This window comes from Telopea speciosissima, chromosome 5 (assembly GCF_018873765.1).
Source record: "Telopea speciosissima isolate NSW1024214 ecotype Mountain lineage chromosome 5, Tspe_v1, whole genome shotgun sequence".
NCBI classification, from domain to species: domain Eukaryota; kingdom Viridiplantae; phylum Streptophyta; class Magnoliopsida; order Proteales; family Proteaceae; genus Telopea; species Telopea speciosissima.
The window spans coordinates 2,578,402-2,598,812 of NC_057920.1; the positions used below are offsets into that span (position 1 = coordinate 2,578,402).

Here is a 20,411-nt window from a genome sequence, read left to right on the forward strand (position 1 = left end):
TTGGTTTTCTCCCTCTTCTCTTTCCTTGTTTTTGAATTAGTAGGAACTTAGCTGGTTTTGATGTTCCTCTCTTTACCTATTTGTATATTATTAGTCATATCGGCTAATTTGTATTGGACCATTGATATGGATATTGGCTGTGATCGATAATGATACCTGACCGATATGGTTCGGTTGATACCTGATATGGTATGGAACAATGGATATCCCTTTTGTTTTTTCGGTAAAAATTAATTTTTGGGAAAATTTCTTAGATGTACTAGATTGAAAAAAGAACTATAAAATAAGTATACTTTAAATTTGTTTTACATCTATAAAGTTATATTTTAAAAAGATTTATCCAATCCCCAAATCAGTTAGTTACCGTCCTGCTCAAACTATATACTTCCTAATATACCCTTTGACTCAATTTTTTTCCTTTAAAAAAACACTAAAGATAATGTTTTAACCGTTTGCATTACCAAAAAAAAATAAAATAGTGTAATCGTTTGAATTTAAAAAAAAAAAAGAAAAAAAAAACCACCGTTTGCACAACTTATTGAATTCCCTTTTCTATAGAGACACTTGCAAGATTAATAGAAGTCGGTTAGGTGCTTCCCTTCATCTCTATCTCGTTATCCCTCTTTCACTCATTAATCATCATCATTTATCTCTATCTCGTTATTCCTCTTTCACTCGTTAATCATCTTCACTAGTCCCGGTGAGTATTGGGTCTCTCTCACTTTCTTTGTTCCTGTAGCAGTTTTTTTTTTTTTTTTTTTCCTGCACCTAACGAGCCCCACTTTTGCTAGTTTCTGCAAGTTTCCCGCCAAATAGAAATAAGAGAGAACTCAATGAGTAGTGCAAAGTGCAAACGGTTACACTATATATATATATATATATTTTGGGGTAATGCAAACGGTTAAAGCATTATCTTTAGTGTTTTTTTAAGGAAAAAAATTAAGTCAAAGGGTATATTAGGAAGTTTATAGTTTGGGCGGGACGGTAACTAACTGATTTGGGGATTGGGTAAATCTTTTCAAAATATAACTTTATGGATGTAAAACAAATTTAAAATATACTTATTTTGTAATTCTTTTTTTAATCTAGTAGATCTAGGAAATTTTCCCTTAATTTTTTTGATCCAGTATTGGCTCAATCTGGATCCTCTACTACCGAGCTACGTGGCAAGATCATGCTGCCTAGACACGATGTTGTGCGCAATATTCGCCTTACCCCTGCCTAAATTTCTTGTCCGAGTGGGGGTAAGATGGTCATTAAGTGCAGCACCGTGTCTGGGTAGCTCGACAGTTGAGGATCTCGATACTGGTGCCGATACAATAACTGCTAGGCCTAAGTGCCTAACACAATGCGTCTCCTATAAGTATCACTTGCCACCCCTAATCTCTTACACGTGCGTCACCATCATTCTCTTTCTAACTGTCCAATTTCTGGCTTAACCAAGTTTGCCATTTGGCAAGCAAAGCCTTGAAAAATGGTTGGAAAGTCAAGGTAGGATATAGTTATTTTAAAGAGGTCTATACGTCCTCGTTGCCCATTCCAAGATGATTCGTACTTTGAGCACATCAGGGGTCAAATTACGCCAGAGGATAATACACAACTCACTAGACCGGTCACAGATGAGGAAATTTACATAATGGTCATATTGGAGTTTAATATTTTCCACTATTGAAATCAGTCAAAGCTGTTACATTATATATAGTTTACAATCGGCTGATGTGTACAGAAGACTCTAGAATAGTTGTACAAATAACATGGGAGAAGTTTAATAATCTTAACACGTGTCTTTCTCCTTTACACGCCCCTGCAAGCGTAGCGGGTCCTTGACCGCAAGCTTGTCACGAAGCTGTAGGAATCTGAGTCGCGGAAGCCCTTTTGTCAAAATATCAGTCTATTGATCAAGTGTGGAGACATAGCGAACAAGAAGTCGCTTGGAAGCCACCAGTTCACGTACATAGTGGAAATCAATCTCAATATGCTTGGTCCGAGAATGAAAAATTGGGTTCACAATGAGATATGTTGCACCAACATTGTCGCACCAAAGAGTTGGCGGTGTGGAGAGAAACACACCTAATTCCCCCAATAAAGATCGGATCCAAACAAGCTCAGTGGCTGTGGCAGCCACAGCGCGATACTCTGCCTCAGTAGAAGAACGTGCTACCGTCTTCTATTTGCAAGAGCCCCAAGACACCAGGTGGGAGCCAAAAAATATACAAAAACCAGTCGTGGATCTTCGGTCGTTTGGGTAGCTAGCCCAATCAGCATCGAAATATGATGTTAAGGAGACGGAGGAATGGCTACCAAAGAATAAACCAGTGGTTTTACTGCCACAAAGATACCGGAGGATCCTCTTAACAACAGCCCAATGAACATAGGTTAGAGCATGCATAAACTGTGCTATACGGCTGACTGCAAAACATAAGTCAGGACGAGTAATAGCCAAATACTGAAGTGCCCCAACCGTTTTCCTGTATAAAGTGCCATCGGAAAGGGCAGTGCCATCTGTAGCCTTGAGTGCCCTAGGTGTCATAGGAGTAGAGATTGGCTTGGCGGAAACCATATTTGTATGATGCAGGAGATCCGTGATGTACTTGGTCTGTGTAAGATGCATACCAGCATTGGTGCCCTGGACCTCTATGCCGAGGAAAAAGTGAAGCTCTCCAAGATCTTTGAGAGCAAAGGCACTTGATAGGGCCGTAATCAATGCTATAATCGCCTTGGCATCATTGCCAGTGATAAGACTGTCATCAACGTAGATAAGAAAGTAAAGCACAACTGTGGATGATCGATAGATGAACAGAGACGTGTCGGTGCGCGAGGCAACGAAGCCATGTGAAACTATAAATGAGCTCAACTTCGTGTACCAGGCATGAGGAGCTTGGCATAGGCCATAGAGAGATTTATGTAGGTGACAAACATGAGAGGGACGAGCGCTGTCCACATAACCAGGTGGTTGAGACATAAACACAGAGTCAACAAGTTCACCGTGTAAAAAGGCATTGGAGACGTCTAATTGGTGTATTGGCCAAGCGAGGGTAACCACAAGGCACAAAACAATGCGTATGGTAGTCGGCTTAGCAACCGGACTATAAGTCTCAGCGAAATCAAAGCCCAGACGTTGGTGGAAGCCTTTGGCTACTAACCGAGCCTTGTAACGCTCGATTGTACCGTCGGGACGGCGCTTGATCCGAAACACCCACTTACACCCAATCACATTTTGTGACAGGGAAGGTGGTACAAGGACCCAAGTTCCATTTTTTATTAAGGCATTTAGTTCATCAGCCATGGCAAGACGCCAATGAGCAAATTTTGTAGCCTGGCTGTAACAGCTAGGTACAAAGTCAGTAGGAGCCGTAGCAGTTACCAGATTCAACCGATCTCTAGGTTTGAGTGCACCAGTGTGCGACAGAGTGACCATCCGATGTGAACGTTGAGGCCCAAGTGCAGCAGTAGGTGCAGGCCTAGCGCTATTATCAGGCCCACTAGCAGAAATTACATGTCCATCACTAGGAATTACATGTCCACCATCAGGAATTACAGGTGCATCACTAGGAGTTACATGTCCATTACTAGGAAATACATGTCCACCATTAGGAATTACATGTCCACCATCAATAATAAGGTTATCAACAGGTACACAACCTTGAACAGAAGCATGCCCAGCTTGCAAATGTGGAACATTGCCAGAATTAGTAATAACGTGACCTGCAGGACACTCATCCAGTGGCTGTGAACAAAGAAATAGCACTAGAGAATGTGGTAGCCAGGAGGACATGGGCAGAGGTAAAGGCCGAGAGCAAGACAAAGTGGAACATGGAAATTGTTGTTCGTCGAACACCACATGTCTAGAGACAAAGATCCGCTGGGAGGAGGGATCGTAGCACCTATATCCCTTGTGGGTAAGAGAGTAACCAATGAAGATGCAAGGGCGAGAGCGTGGTGACAATTTATTTTTGGAGTAAGGCCGAAGCCAAGGGTAACAGAGGCACCCAAACACTCGAAGGAATTGATAGTCTGGTGAAGTGTGAAAGAGACACTCAAAGGGAGAGAGATGCTCAAGTGAAGGAATAGGTTGCCTATTAATGAGATAAACACTCGTTTGAAAGGCAACAGTCTAGAAAACATTGGGCATGCCAACCTGCAATAAGAGTGCTAGAGCTGTTTCAACCACGTGTCTGTGCTCACGCTCAGCCACTCCATTCTGTTCCTAGGTATGTGGACAGGAGAACCAATGTGTAATGCCACAAGTGGAAAGAAAGGAAGAGAGTTTGGTGTATTCTCCACCACCATCAGACTGTAAGCTCTTAATAGGCCTTTGAAAAAATATTTCAACAAGAGACTTAAAGTGAGAAAATACGGCTAGGACATCAGATTTATTGTGCATGGGATACAACCAATAGTATTTGGTAAAATCATCAATGAAAACCACATAATACCGAAAATTTTCAAAGGAAACCACAGGGGCTGGACCCCAAACATCAGTATGTATAAGCTCTAATGGAGCATGACTAGTAGAACTAGAAGAAACAAAAGGTAATTTGTGTGCCTTAGAACAATTACAGGCATCACAGAGAGGTAGTTTACCAGTGGTAGAACCTGAAATAGAAGGAAGAAGCTGAAGTAGCCGCTTAGAGGAGAGATGACCAAGTCGTCTGTGCCAGTCAGTTACAGATATAGCTGAACTGAATAGAGTGAAGGAGACAAAGAGCTAGAGCCACCATGAGAGGTTAGAGGCAGCCAGCAGTCCTTGATAACAGAAGAATTAGAATTAAACTCAAAATATACACAATTGTCAGAGGAGAACCGAGAAACAGAAAGCAAGTTGCAATGTATACCAGAAACACAAAGGATATTAGCAAGAACAAAAGAATGACCAAAGGAAGAGAAAATTGCAGAGCCAAAATGAGATATAAACAGACCTTGACCATTTCCCACAACTATGTTGTTTGAATTAGAGGAAGGGTCACAAATGGGTAAATTGGATAAGTCTGCAGTGATGTGGTTGTTAGAGCCTCTATCTAATAACCACAAAGAAGGAGAAACAGAGGAGAAGAGATTGAGAGTGGAGGAAAAGGCCTTACCAAGATAGGCGTGATTGAATCTTTGAGGGCACTAGGCAGCAATGTGTCCATCGAGACAACAGATTTGACAAGTATGGCATGGTACATTGAGAAAGGAAGGGTCACCATTAGAGGAGAGATCTCCATTAGAGCTAGCTTGATAACCATTGCCATGATAGCCCCTAGAAGAGGAGCCACGAGAACCATCACCAGTTGCAGAACTGCCATTTCCCTGAGAGTAGCTCTTGTAATTGTTGTTATAGTTCCTGGAATTATTTCCTCCAGTTCCCCTATAATATCCAAATCCTTTGTAATTACGACGCCCTCTGTAATTGCCTCTGGAGCCTCTGTTGTTCACATAGCGATCAGATCTGTTTGAGGATCCAGATCTGTTATTCACATTGCGATCATTAGTTGAAGCAATGTTTGTAGTCAATATAGGAGAAGTAGCGGCAACAACCGTGGAAGAATGATATAGTTCCTGGTTGAGCAGAAGACCAGAAAGGTCCAAGAATGAGATTGGCTCTGCACAAATGCGCACTGAAGTGGCAAAGTCTCGATAATCATCTCCTAACCCTCGGAGCACAGCCAGAACGAGATCTTCATCACTGATTGGGTTGTTGATCGCTGCAAGCGGGATCGAACTTCCAGAAGAAATTCTTGCACTATCGATGGACCTTTTTGGATGCGTAGGAGCCGGTCCTTCAGGTCCATAACTCTGGATCAAGAGGTAGGAGCAAAGACTCGGCTTAAGGTTTCTCAGGCATCAAATGAAGTATGAGCACTGATAACATGGGGAAAGGTTTCTTCCGATAAAGACAATATGATCTAGCTGAGAATTAGCTGGTCCTGTCAATCCCAAAGGCGAGAAGCATCAAGAGAGGAGCTCAGTCGTGAAAATGAGCCATCAACATAGCCAAGTAAATCATGGCCGCACAGTAGAGGGAGAAATTGGGCGTGCTAGAGAAGGTAGTTGGTGGCGGTGAGTTTCAAAGGCAAAGATGGAGCTGCATTTAGCGAGATGAGTGGTGGAGTGGCGGTGGATGAAGTGGTGTTGCCGGAAAGATCAGAAGACATGAGTTGATCTTCAAGAAATGAAGAACGAAAAACTAGAAAAAAATAGGGTTTCAAGAAACACGTGTTTCATGAAACAAAAAAAACCCAGGAAAAAGACAACTCGTTAGAGCAACAGCTCTGATACTATATTGGAGTTTAATATTTTTCACTATTGAAATCAGTCAAAGCTGTTACATTATATATAGTTTACAATCGGCTGATGTGTACAGAAGACTCTAGAACAGTTGTACAAATAACATAGAAGAAGTTTAACAATCTTAACACGTGTCCTTCTCCTTTACAGGTCAAACAGATGCCATCAGACAAAGCCCCAGGACTAGACGGCTTCTCAGGGATGTTTTTTCAAAATGCCTGGACCACGATGGTTGAGGAGGTGTCAGATTGCATCAAGAAATTTTTTAGTACTGGCACTTTCAGTCTGTCATTGAATCAAAACTATATTTCTCTCATTCCCAAAGTCGACCACCCTTCCTCCTTTTCAAAATTCAGACCAATCAGCCTATGCAACTTCATCTACAAGATTATCTCCAGGATTTTGATCATTAGGCTACGCTCAATCCTTAACAGAATTATCTCTTTTAGTCAGAATGGTTTTATCAAGGGGCGACATACAAGATAATGTTTTCATCAGTCATGAAATGTTGCACAAAATCAAAATGACCAGAGGAGGAAATAGGGGCTTCTTCTCCTTGAAAATTGATATGCAAAAAGCATACGACAGAGTTGAATGGGCGTTCCTCCACCACACACTGACTCAGTATGGTTTCGAGCAGGAATGGATCAACAAAGAAATGTTTTGCGTGGAGAGCACTCAACTTAGTATTCTACTAAATGGATCACCACTTCAGTTCTTCAAGCCAACCAGGGGCCTCAGACAAGGTGATCCTCTATCTTCTTATCTGTTCGTTTTGTGTGCGGAGGTTCTATCTACCAAATTAGCAGTAGCCCATCAGCAACATAAAATCAAAGGAATCCAAATCGGCCGAAGTGGGGTATATGTGTCTCACATGGCCTTTGCGGACGATTGGATTCTTTTTGGAGAAGCGACAATGGCAGAAGCCAGAGCTTTTAGTGAAGTACTCGACATTTATTACAAATTCTTGGGACAAGCCCTAAATCTTCACAAAACCAGAGCATAATTCAGCCCGAATGTCACATCTACTCTGAAGAGATAACTACGCGAATTCTTCTAGATCATTCCCACCAACTCTCTGGATTTTTATTTAGGCATCCCTTTTACTCATGGGAAACTGTCTAAGAATCACTGCTCTAAGTTGATTGATCGGGTGACAAAGAAGCTGCAACACTAGAAAACACAGCATCTAAGTCCAACAGGTAAGACGGTACTCATTCAATCCACTCTATCAGCCATGCCTCTCTATACTATGTCGTGTTTCAAAATCCCGGTATCAGTTCAAAAGGCTTTGGATAGTACAAGCAGAAGTTTCTTCTGGTCGAATGGAACCAACTCGCTCGTGCCTACAGTATCGTGGAATATGATATGTCTTCCAAGGAAAAGGGGAGGACTCAACATCAAATTGTCGACTCCTATGAATACAACATTCTTGGCAAAAAAAAGGGTGGGAATTACTATCCGCTCCTACATCTTTTTGGGCAAGATTGATGAAAGAAAAATACTTCCCTCGCACCAATTTCTTGCAAGCAAACTGCCCAACCAACTCTTCATGGGGGTGGAAATCAATATGCTTTGCAAAGGAAATCCTTAAGAAGAGGTCCTTCTTTCAGATTGGAAATGGTTGCAACACCAATCCTTGGCTTGACTTTTGGATCCCAACTTTCCCCCATCTCAGGCTCCGTTTCCCAATCTTTCTGGAGCACCCTCAACAGTGGATTACTTCATTGATCATCAGTCTGGTTCCTGGAGGAGGGATCGTATTTTTCACTGGTGGCCACCAAATGTGGCGCTAACTATCCTTTCCATCCCACTGCCTATCTTCCCCATTCAAGATAGGATTATTTGGCTGGGAACTTCATCCGGCATTTTCGTTGTATCTTCTGCTTATCAGTTAGCTATTGATGATAGGGATGCGCCTCCGGATTCAAATTGGTTGAAGGTATGGCACCTCCCAACAACCCCAAAGATCCAACATCTCCTCTGGAAGACGTTACATGGCAAGCTACCACTGCCGGATCTTCTCAACCATTGAGGTTTTGACCTTAATCCGATATGCTCTCTATGACAAACAAGGCCGATTTCGGCTTCCCATCTCTTTCTTGAATGCCCGGTTATTACAGCCCTTAGGCAGAATGTTGGGCTGAGTAATTTCTTTCCAAATCGCAATATCAAAGCTGGAATCTTACATGCCATAGCAATAACAAGCTCCAAACGAAGAGATGACATTCTATTTTGTAGTCTAATATGGTCCATTTGGAATGCCTATTGGGACTACATCTTCAGGCAAATACCGTTCGCTCCACGATCGGTCACTCTTAGAGCCATTGCTCATGCCAGAGATCAATTGAAGAATTGCACCCCCCCTCCTCAGAGGATCGTTCGGCACATCAAATGGACCCCTCCACCTGCCCCTATAGTCAAATTTAATGTCAATGGTGCAAGCAGGGGTAATCTAGGGATGGCAGGCATAGGAGGAGTCTGCAGGTCTCATACATCTTCTTTCCTCTGTGCCTTTTCGCAAGGAATAGGATGGAATTAAGCACTGGTAGCGGAGGCATTGGCGGTTCGCATGGCGATGACAGTGGTGTTACAGAAGAACTTTCTCAATCTCATTATTGAAAGCGACAATTTAACGGTCATTCAACTTCTGTTGGGGTCCTATATTTCTATGCCATGGAGAATAGCTAACATAATTGCTGATTGTCAAGCCCTCCTTTCTTCTTTCAGCCATCTCGCCTTTGTTCATACTTGGAGGGAGGCAAATGCTATAGTTGATAGACTAGCAACGGCTGGAGCTTCCACTCAGACCTCTGGTTTTTGGGATGAATTCCCCCCTACCTGTATTTCTCTTGATCTGTATGCCGACTCGTCTGGAATCTTGTTCCAGCGATAATAAATTCTATTACCAAAAAAAAAATGTTGGAAAATCTAGAAGGAACGTATAAAATTAAGATGAATATATTATATGATTTAGTTGGATTAGTTGACATATGGCAATTCAAGGTACCCTCAGCCAAAAAAACACATTCAAGGTACCCTATTTATTTGTTTTTTTTTTTTTTTTTTAATATTTTAGAAATGAAAACTTCTATATATATTTTACTAGGAGAAACCCTAAAGAGAGTTGATCTTTATGACTTTTTACTTTTTACATTTGAGGTGTTCGTCTTTGCCAACTGAGCAACCCCTTGGGTACTATCCTTTTTGTTGATTGCCCATGGTTGAAATTATCCGCGTCATCCCTCCACATGGCTTAAAATTTGGAGTTGATTGAGTTAAACACTGGATAGAAGAAGATACTATACTATGCACAAAGAGAGAGAGAGAAGATTTATTATCACAACGTGTTATTATTGGTTTACCACTCGATGAACTCTTTCAAAAGGGTGGGTGGAAGTGGCAGCTGGGACTTCTCCAAGGTTTGTCGTTGACGCACATTCATGTCTTTTGCAGGGCTAGTAAGGAAGATGCAGCCAATATTAATGCCATTTACAACTTTTTGTGGACCTTCCATTCAGGTCCAAAAAAAAAAAAAAAAACCTTATCTAAGAGTATTCATAAGAAAAAAACAAAATACTTATCTAAGAATATGTGGCATACATTTCAGCAAGAATAACCCCAATTCAGTGAGTATGTCTATCAGAGAAGAGTCTTAGTTAGGGATATGGAGAAATGCCTAGGGATTGCCTGTACTTGGGAATCAATTTGTTCTTAATTAGGTCCAAATGTTTGGCACTACAACATACTGTAAGGGGAGTTCCCTCTCTTGTATGTCCAAGGATGAAGAACTCGGGTTTTGAACAGGTTTCGATATGGCTGAAATCAAGTTTTGGTTGAAACCTGGTACTTTCTCTCATACATGGGGAAATCTTGGTTGGAGGAATTTCTATCGAAACCAAGTCGAGATATGTCTTTCACGATCGAGATAAGGTATTATATAGGTCTGATTTAAGGTGGTTCAACCGATCAAAACATAGTCGAAACTGATAGAAATCACCGATACATTGTCAAAACCCTGTACTTTTAAAAATCCATCTCCAACTCGTTTCAAAAATCTGCGAAACCAAAATATCTCGATAGATTTCGGCCGAGTTCTTGATCCATGGTTATGTCTTCACTTTTCCCTCGTCCCTAAAATCAGCAATTCAAGAGATCCAAGAACCAAGCATTTTCACTGAGAATAAATGCTTATGCCTCTCAAAAGACATTCTGTGTCACGTACATGTGCTTCATGCTTTATTTGGGTGGGGATCACGGTGGAGGCCGGGCTGCCCAAGGGGCTGTGGTAGATGCATGGAGGGGTTGCGGGAGCTGACACCCGTTGGAAAATCATTATTAATGTTCATAATTCTCTGTCGTGAACATCTAGCCGGCAAGAAGGATGATTTCTTTTTTAAACTGCCACGCTCCAGGACGTTGGAATCGGTTTTGGAGCAAGCAGGTGTGATTTAAGGTGGGATAGGGATGAGGGTAGCAAATTAATTTACGACATCACCCCCTTTAATTAATTGAAAATTCATTTTATTATAGGGTAAAAATGTATAGTTACAACTTATCCTACAAATGCGTGTGTTCTGATGCTTGTGCTTGCTCATTGCATTAGGATTTGGCTCCTTTACGGCCGCGACCTGATATTGTGCGACCCACACCTGGACAAGGGTAAAATGACCATCATACCCACTACCCGAATATCCTGTTCAAGTGGGGTCTACGCTCCGGTGGACTAATAACTTGAGTTAGAAGTACGACACGATTAGGGATCCTGATCCTCTAGTGCCGAGCTACCCAACAGAACCGTGCTGTGCAGATACAGTAAGGCGAGAAATGACCGCCTTACGTACTTCCATTCGGACAAAGCGCTCAGATAGGGTTAAGATGGTCATTTCCCACATTGCCAGGCAGCTTCACATTAAAGGATCCAAATTGAACGATGAGAGTTATCTTATATCTTTTTAGTTACGAACAGACGCACCTTAATTTAATATCAATTATTTATTTATTTATTTTTTATATCTTATGACATTTGAAAAAATAATAATAAATTATACTTTCACAATAATAATTCAAAAAAAATTTCCTGAATGCATGATTGGGTATCACTTGGGATTTGAGACACAAAAAATCTTAAAACACCCATTGGTAGCTCCTCCCGCCTCTCAGATCCGTCCGATAATACGCGCTTTATTCCAGCTGGCTTTTGTCATAGTTAGTTATCAATGGGAAATGGGAACAAGGTCGACTTCGCTAGCTACTTCACTTCATTCCCTTTCTTAATTTCTCTGATTTCTCCTTTTTCCTCTGCTCTTTCTTTCTGTTACCTTGTATCAGACCATATCACGCCACATGTGATAATGATTTTCTTTTCTATTTTGTCACAGATTGCAATCCCACTCAATCCGATTGCAATCCTATCCAATCCCTCATGATCCTCACTCAATCTTCCATACTTAGCACCACAATCTTGTAATCCCATATGATCCTCAATCAATACCATTTACATAGTATTGAAATCTTTTATTTATGGTGTATATCTTAGGTGATTGACTCTCCAATCTTGTGGATTGCATCACCTATATATACTACCTCTCTTCTCTTGTAATATTCAAGGCTAAGCAATATCAATACAATATCCACTTTCTATCATGGTATCAGGAGCCAGCAGCTCCAACGAGCAAGACTAATCTCCCTTTTTTTTCCTAATTCTCCCACGTCCTCTCTTCCTTCGACGATATGGGTTCTCCACCTTCTACCCCAAGTGCTTCTAATCCCCCCTCCACCGTCACACCAACACCAAGCCTTTCACAAATACTCTCCATTAAACTAAACTCTAAGAACTATGTTTATTGGAAGACCCAAATAGTACCCTATCTCAAAGGCCAGCGGTTCTATGGCTATGTCACTGGCTCAAATCCCTGCCCCAAGGACGCGTCGCAGGTTGAACAATGGGAGGAGAAAGACTTCTTGATCATGAGTATTCTCATTTCTTCACTATCTGATGAGGCCATGTCTCTTGCAGTAGGCCCCGAGAAACAAGTAAAGAGCTGTGGGACGCACTTCATGCGGCCTACAGCAATGCTTCCACTCCAAGGATCCTATCTATTAATGCTGCCCTTCAGCAACTTGTGCAAAAACCAGATGAGACAGTTACCCAGTTTTTAAGCAGAGCTAAGGCTCCCTCAGATGATCTAAGCGCTGCCGGCAAGCCCCTCCCAACGGAGGATCTCAATCTTCATATTTTTTGCGCATTACGTGCGGAGTTTCAGCCCTTAGTACCAACCATGATGGATCGTCAAGAACCGATCAGTTATACGGATATGCATGGCCTCCTGGTTAGCCATGAGTATCTGTTGCAGTCTCGCCAAGCTGTTGTGGACCCGACTGCCAATGCAACTGCAAATATGACTCAATACGGTTGCGGATCTCCTTCCCAGTCCTTTGGCCGTGGCACTCCTAATGGTCGCGGTCGAGGGAGGGGTGGTGGTGGCCGTCCAAATGGACCCCGTGGCTTTGGCAGATCCAATGCCTTTGCACACAACCCTTGCACGATCTATGGGCGCACCAATCATCAAGCCCCCACTTGTTATTACAAGAACAAGCAAATCGGCCAGCCATCTCCACACACTCCATCTCCATCGGCCTATGTTGCCACTTCTAACCCTCCTTTACTAACCGGGGCCACTCATCATGCTACACCTGACTTGCAGTCACTATCATCCTATGCGCCCTACAATGGTAAGCACGGTTTGTCCATTGGTGATGGTAATTCCCTTCCCATTTCGCATATTGGTTCTTCTTTTATTCCATCTTCCTCTCGTTCTTTGTCTCTTTCTGACATTTTGCATGTTCCTTCTTTGTCTCATTCCTTACTTTCTGTAAATAAATTCGCTACTGACAATAACATTTTCTTTGAATTTCATGCAACCCATTTCCATGTGAAGGATCCGACGTCCAATCGTATTCTTCTTTCGGGACCTAGCAGGGACGGGCTCTATCATCTACCATCTCAGTTGCAATTTCCTCCCTCCACCAATCTTGCACAGGTTTCTATTTATGATCGCTGGCACCAACGCTTGGGTCATCCACATGACTGCTCCCTTCGTCTTATGGTTAAGGACATTAAATTACCATTATCTCCACATTTATGTTCAACCTGTCAAATGGGCAAGTCAAGCCGTTTGACACTTCGTGAAACTAATAATCGCAGTAGTTCACCATTGTTTCTAATTTTTAGTGATATTTGGGGACCATCTCCCACTGTTTCATCTCAAGGCCATCGCTATTTCTTACTTTTTGTGGATGACTATACACGTTTTATTTGGTTTTACCCTCTTAAGGCCAAATCCGATGTCTTTCCCATGTTTAAGCAATTTCAAGCATTGGTGGAACGCCAGTTTTCTACTGCAATAAAAAATGTGCAAACCGATTGGGGGGGGGGGGGGAGTTCCGCTCTGTCCATTCTTATTTCGCCACTCTTGGCATAAATCACAGACTTTCTTGCCCTCACACGCATAAACAACAGGGCACCGTTAAAAGGCGTAATCGCCATATTGTTGAGACAGGGCTGACCCTTATGCATCAGGCCTCTGTTCCTTAACTTTATTGGGATTATGCTTTTGAACGGCTGTCTACCTCATTAATAGAATGCCTACTCCAATTCTTGGAGATCTCTCTCCTTATCAACTTCTCACCTCTAATGCACCTGATTATAGTTTTCTTAAAATTTTTGGGTGCCTTTGCTTTCCTTTTCTTCGTCCCTACAATACTCATAAGATTGATCCTCGGTCCACTCCATGTGTTTTTCTTGGGTATAGTCCCCATCACCATGGATACCGGTGCATGCATATTGAATCACATCGTATTTACATTGCTAGACATGTACGTTTTGATGAGCTGCGCTTCCCTTTTTGTGAATCCAATGTTACCACCATCTCCACTTCCCTACCCCTTACGATCCTACCCGATCCCCCCCCAACCACTTACTCCAAATGGCCGATCTCCATCACCTACCTCCCCACTCCCTCCAACCGAACCCCTCTCCCCCTCTCCAATTCCTCCCCGGCCTCAAACCCACCATCTTCCCCTCCACGTTGCACACACCTACTTAGTGACTTATATGTTGATCCCACCACCGCCCCCATGCTCATTTCACCCCACTAAATCTAGCTACACCACACCCACCCCCCCACCGAACCCACCGAACCCACTTGCTACAGTCAGGCTGTGAAGGACCCTCTATGGCGTCAGGCCATGTCTGATGAGTTTGATGCATTACTAAGAAATGGCACTTGGTCATTGGTCCCCCCCCCTACTAATGCAAATTTGGTTGGCTGTAAGTGGGTGTACAGGATCAAACGCAAGGCGGATGGGTCCATTGAACGGTACAAGGCCCGCCTTGTGGCCAAAGGTTTTCACCAACAGCAGGGCTTGGATTATGATGAAACATTTAGCCCGGTGGTCAAACCCACCACAATTCGGACAGTACTTTCGTTGGTAGTATGTAAGGGGTGGGGTATCCGACAACTAGATGTTCAAAACGCCTTTCTCCATGGCGTTCTCAATGAAGAAGTTTACATGTCACAACCTCAGGGTTTCATGGATGCCACTAGACCCAATCATGTCTGTCGCTTGCACAAGTCGTTATATGGGCTTAAGCAGGCCCCACGGGCCTGGTTTAGTCGTCTATCACAATCTTTGCTCCAGTTAGGGTTTCGGTCCTCACAAACGGATCCATCACTTTTTATCTATAATCAGGGTCCCACGACCACCTATGTGCTAGTATACGTGGATGACATTCTGGTCCCACGTTGAGACTCTATTAAATGGGCTTGCATCAGAATTTTCCATCAAAGATTTAGGCAACTTGCATTTTTTCCTAGGGGTAGAGGCGACATATCACTCTGATGGGCTGACACTGTCTCAATCCCGGTATATTTCAGATCTTCTTTAGCGGGCCGGCATGTCAGACTGTAAGCCGGTCCTCACCCCCATGGCCACTACTGTTACAGCATCTAAAGAAGGGGGTGCTTCAATTCCTGATCCAACAAAATATCGGTCGACAGTTGGGGCACTGCAGTACATAACTCTCACACAGCTAGATGTAGCTTTCTCTATCAATAGGGTGTGCCAGTATATGCATAACCCTACTGAGGATCACTGGACTATGGTAAAGCGTATTCTACACTACCTCAAACACACCGCTGCATATGGACTTCGTATTAGCCCAGGTACTTCTTCTGATCTCCAAGCCTTTTCTGATGCGGATTGGGCCGGAGATGCAGATGATCGAAAATCCACTAGCGGGTATGCCATATACATGGGGAATAATTTAATCTCTTAGGCCTCCAAAAAGCAGAAGACAGTTGCACGATCCTCCACCGAGTCAGACTACAAGGCCTTCGCAGATGCATGTGCTGAGCTTACTTTGCTCCAGGCTCTCTTTGGTGAACTCGGCATTTCCACTTCTATGGCGCCAGTGTTATGGTGTGATAACATTGGCGCCACCTATCTGTCAGCAAATCCCGTGTTCCACACTCGCACCAAACACGTGGAAATAGATTTTCATTTTGTTCGCGACAAAGTGGTCAAACGCGACTTGCAAGTGCGGTTTATCTCTACCAAAGATCAAATTGCAGATATTATGACCAAGGGCCTGGGTACGGCCAGGTTTTCTTTTCTACGGGACAAGCTGAAGATTTGCACGCTCGCATCTTTATCTTGAGGGGGTGTATCAGACCATATCACGCCACATGTGATAATGGTTTTCTTTCGTATTTTGTCACAGATTGCAATCCCACTCAATCCGATTGCAATCCTATCCAATCCCTCATGATCCTCACTCAATCTTCCATACTTAGCACCACAATCTTGTAATCCCATATGATCCTCAATGAATCCCGTTTACATAGTATTGAAATCTTTTATTTTTTTTTATGGTGTACATCTTAGGTGATTGACTCTCCAATCTTGTGGATTGCATCACCTATATATACTACCTCTCTTCTCATGTAATATTGCAATATCAATACAATATCCACTTTCTATCACCTTGGAAGCCCATTCAGTCCCTCTGCACCTCTCACAGATGACCGCATGCAGTAGTACCTCACATGACCCACTCCTCCATCCTCGCCGCCCATCATCTTCCTTTGATTTCTTAACTATTAATTTAACAGATATTAGTATCAGTTCACACTTGAATCTGGCCTACTTCATCTTTTAATTTGATTCCTCACAGACAAAAGGAGAGAGAGAGAGCTCCCATAAGTTCTTTAAAATAATATTAGAATCAGAAAACTCACATGGCTTACCATTAACTCCTCCGTGTTGAACTGGCAATGGAACTGTCTCTCGCTGATCGGCATTGGCCGACTTCCTTTTTCTTCCTCCTCAAGAAAGAATAAGTTAGATCTCAATCGTCTTTATCCTAGAAAATTGGAGTTGAGTTCACATTCGTTACCACATGGACTAGAGGACATCCAACGGTCAGATTTATTTAAATCTATTTTAACCCATAAAACCTTTGATGAGAGTCGGGTCATTCCCTAACCCGAAAACGAACGACTCTTCTCTTCCTCCAACCCTGCGAACAAGAAAGGGAAAAACCATGGATGCAGCAATATTATCTTAGTATACTAAAGGGAAAAATAACAAAACCCAATGACAAAATAGTTTAAAAGGAAAGATATTAGTATGATTTCATGAATTTTTATCCTCTCAATTACACTGCTCGTATTTGATCTGATCGTCAAGTACATCTAATAGAGGAAGGTGGACCCCACCTCGGACAGGAGGTAGGATAATCATTTCTACCTCCTCTGTTAGATGTACTTGACTCAAGTACAGATAGTGTAATTGAGACGATAAAGATCCTTCCATGAGTTCACACTTGAATCTGGACTACTTAATCTGATATCAAGTTTGGAATCAAGAATGAGAATGATGTGACTTGTGATTAATGAGAGAAGGTGCACTTTATTTATAATGAATATTACAACCTAACAGCAAAACAGTTAAAAAGAAGAAATAACAAAACCCTCAAATAAATGGATAATATTCCAATCTGAAAAAATAACAAAACCCTGAAAAAATGGCGGAAGGGAGACTTGTCCGTACCCAAGTAAAATGAGCTATGACTCTATGAGGCATGAGTGCGCCAAAATGATTGATGATTTGATGATCTGATGATATCAATAATTATTGAGGCATGATCAGATGAGCTTGATTATTATATGGTATAATTTTTGAAAAAAAATGGAAAAATTATTATTGAAACGTATGACTTTTAAAGGTTGGTATGAACATGATTATAATTTTAGGCCTTCGATCACTACTATAAATAAACGTATTGGAGCTAGTTCCCTTCCCACACTAATAAGTCCAATGCTGCAAAATTAAATTGTCAGATAAGATCACGAGATCGATGAGGAGGAAACAATCAAGGGTGAGGTAAACAACAAAAAGAAAAGCAAGGCTGATCCATCGAGAGTCGAGAGTCGAGAGTCGAGAGTCGAGACAGGAAGAAGAAAAAGCCGGCCGACTTAATTAGGAGGAAGATCGAGCAACAGATCGATCGAGAGAGGAAGAACGATAAATAACGACAACAGAAAAAAAAAAAAAAAAAGAAGAAGATGAATTTGAATCTGGCCGCGGGGGCCTGCCTTCTGAAGAAGATTTTGTGCTACGGTGGTGGCAGATTAACGATGATGATGATGATGATGATGACGACGACGATGAATAAGAATAAGAAGAAGAAGAGCTTCTTGATGAATAATAATATCCCTTCAGACCTCCCGGAAGGTCATGTTCGTGTGTACGTGGGGAAGGACAAAGAGTTTCCTCGCAAGTTCGATCTTGAAGCCAATTACCTGAACCACCCACTCCTGGTGAACCTGCTCCACTTATCCGTGGACGAATTCGGCTACTCCTACAATGGAGCTCTGAGGATAGCTTGTGAGATCGATCTTTTCCAGCACCTCCTCCAACTCCTCCACACCAGAAATCCCTCCTTCGCAGAACATTACGTCGACCTTCCCGATCTCATTTCCAAGTTCTACGCTGCTGCAACTCATCATCATCACAACTACTGCGGCCAAAACTAAACTATAATTTCTTGCATCGTCTCTTCTTCCGGCGGATTTCTAGCTCTTCCCTGCTGCGCGCTCCCACCCTTTCTCATTCTTTTTTTTTTTTTGTTAAAAAGATTTTACATTTGTGCATGGTTAGTTGACCGGAATTATAAAGTCTCTAGATCTCCTCTCTAGCTCAAAGCCAACGGGTTTTGCTAGCTATTGTGACGATAATCTTCACGCAAGAGCTTCACGAGTTAGTTAATATGGTGTTCCTTTTTTGGGTGTAAAGTTAGGTTATAATTTTTTATTTTATTTTTTTTGGGGGAGGGGGGGGGGTAGAAATTGGGTCGTAAAAATTAGGGAGTTATTTTTTAGATTATTGGTTAGGGGATCCAAATTGGGTGCCGTACCGCTTCTCAATCCATACAAAATTTTCAATTAATTAAAAGTTTTTCGTCTACAAAGTACAAATACGAATGTGAGAGAGTGACTTTTCTGGGCCAAAAATCGAGCCGTGGAATTACAATTAGCACTCCCCAGCTAGAGAGGAACCCTTTAATCATACTAAGCCAGCCCGACATAATTATTTTTAAGACCGAGATTATTTATTATTTAGGGATAATATTTTGCTGCTACCCAGTTCACAGTCAAAGAAACAGAATCTAAAAAGGTATTTTGAAAAGTATTTAAACCTAGGAGGGTATGTATTTGTGAACCTAATTAAGGGAAAGTGATTTATTTCATTTCTTTGGTTGTGAGTAGGGACATTCCTGCAACCAATCTGGGTAGCAGCAAAAAAAATTCACTTCGATCTATCATTAGACCACCTATTTACAATTGAAGTAAAGTTATCAGTTTCTTCTGCTAGAGAGATAAATCTATGAATTAAGTTCCATGGCACACAACCAGAATATGAAGGTTTGAGCATTTCATATAGTTAGTTCTTTACTGCAGCACCACATTTCCTTAATCTGGATTTTTAAAGACTGTGTTCTGTGCCATCCTTGTAAACTGTATTTATATGTTGAGTTTCATCTTAAAATAGTTGTTCATTTGGAAAAATAAATTATAAAAAAATAAAAAATAAAAAAATCTAAGACTTTTAAGATCGAGGATGCATCACATTGGAGGGTGGTGTCCCTAACCTTCAAACCAACAAATAAGAGTAAGAGAACTCCACAGAAGCATGTCAGTTCCGAGAAATTAAAACTCAATGACCTTCCTCCGAAGGAAAATATTGTTTATGATGTCCAAGGCATGCCACATTCTTGGCAATCCTTCTTTCTCGCGCCGGGCACCAAATTGTTATATGGTTCTCCATATATTTATACCTAATTAATTCACTCGTTGAGAAGTTGGGTAGTATAGGGAAGATGACCTAATTCACTTCTTGATGAGTTGGGTAGTATAGGGAAGAAGAGAAATGGATCATACAATGTGAACCCATTGCATATCGTCCAAGTGTCTCATGGTGGGGTACGGTTTTGCTATTTGTTCAAGGCATCAAGGATGTTTCTTACATCCACGTCAGCTCCCTTCTTGAGTGTGAAGATGTTTCATACATCGGATGGTGCTCCTCTAGCTGTGGCGCGACAGGTCGTCCAGTGCACATCCGACGATTGGGAGCATCTTGTGCTCCGCACCCGTGTGCTGGGCTGCATGCCCGGATGCTCCCAGCCGTCGAATGTGTGCTAGGCACCCTACTGTGCCACAAAGACCTTCATACATCTAAGGGTGTTAAATGGTTCGGTTTCGGTTAAATGGTTCGATTCAGTTCGGTTTTGACTGCTTGAGGGTAGAAACCGTAACTAGACCGTTTAACTAAACGGTCTCATAATCAAAACCTGGATCGTTTGGTAAACGGTTTGGCTAAATGGTTCTATACGATTTTACAGGATTTTGGTTAGACGGTTCTATATACATTTTCTATTCTATTTATTAATACTAGTTATTACTTATTCCTCATTACTTACTAAGTTATTAGTTTTTTTTTTGGAAAAGAAAAATCATTAATGAAGAAACATGACTGCTTAGTAGATGCTACTTGCTAGTTTTTGACTTTTTGTGTAT

At 41.9% G+C, this 20,411-nt stretch overlaps 1 protein-coding gene across 1 annotated transcript; it reads left to right on the top strand.

The window, feature by feature from the left end:
* The first annotated feature begins 18,035 nt into the window (after positions 1-18,035).
* On the top strand, positions 18,036-18,371 carry LOC122661740 (auxin-responsive protein SAUR71). Its single transcript, XM_043857241.1, has one exon. It carries the CDS (start codon positions 18,036-18,038, stop codon positions 18,369-18,371), a length of 336 nt encoding a protein of 111 aa, XP_043713176.1.
* Positions 18,372-20,411: the final 2,040 nt, after the last annotated feature.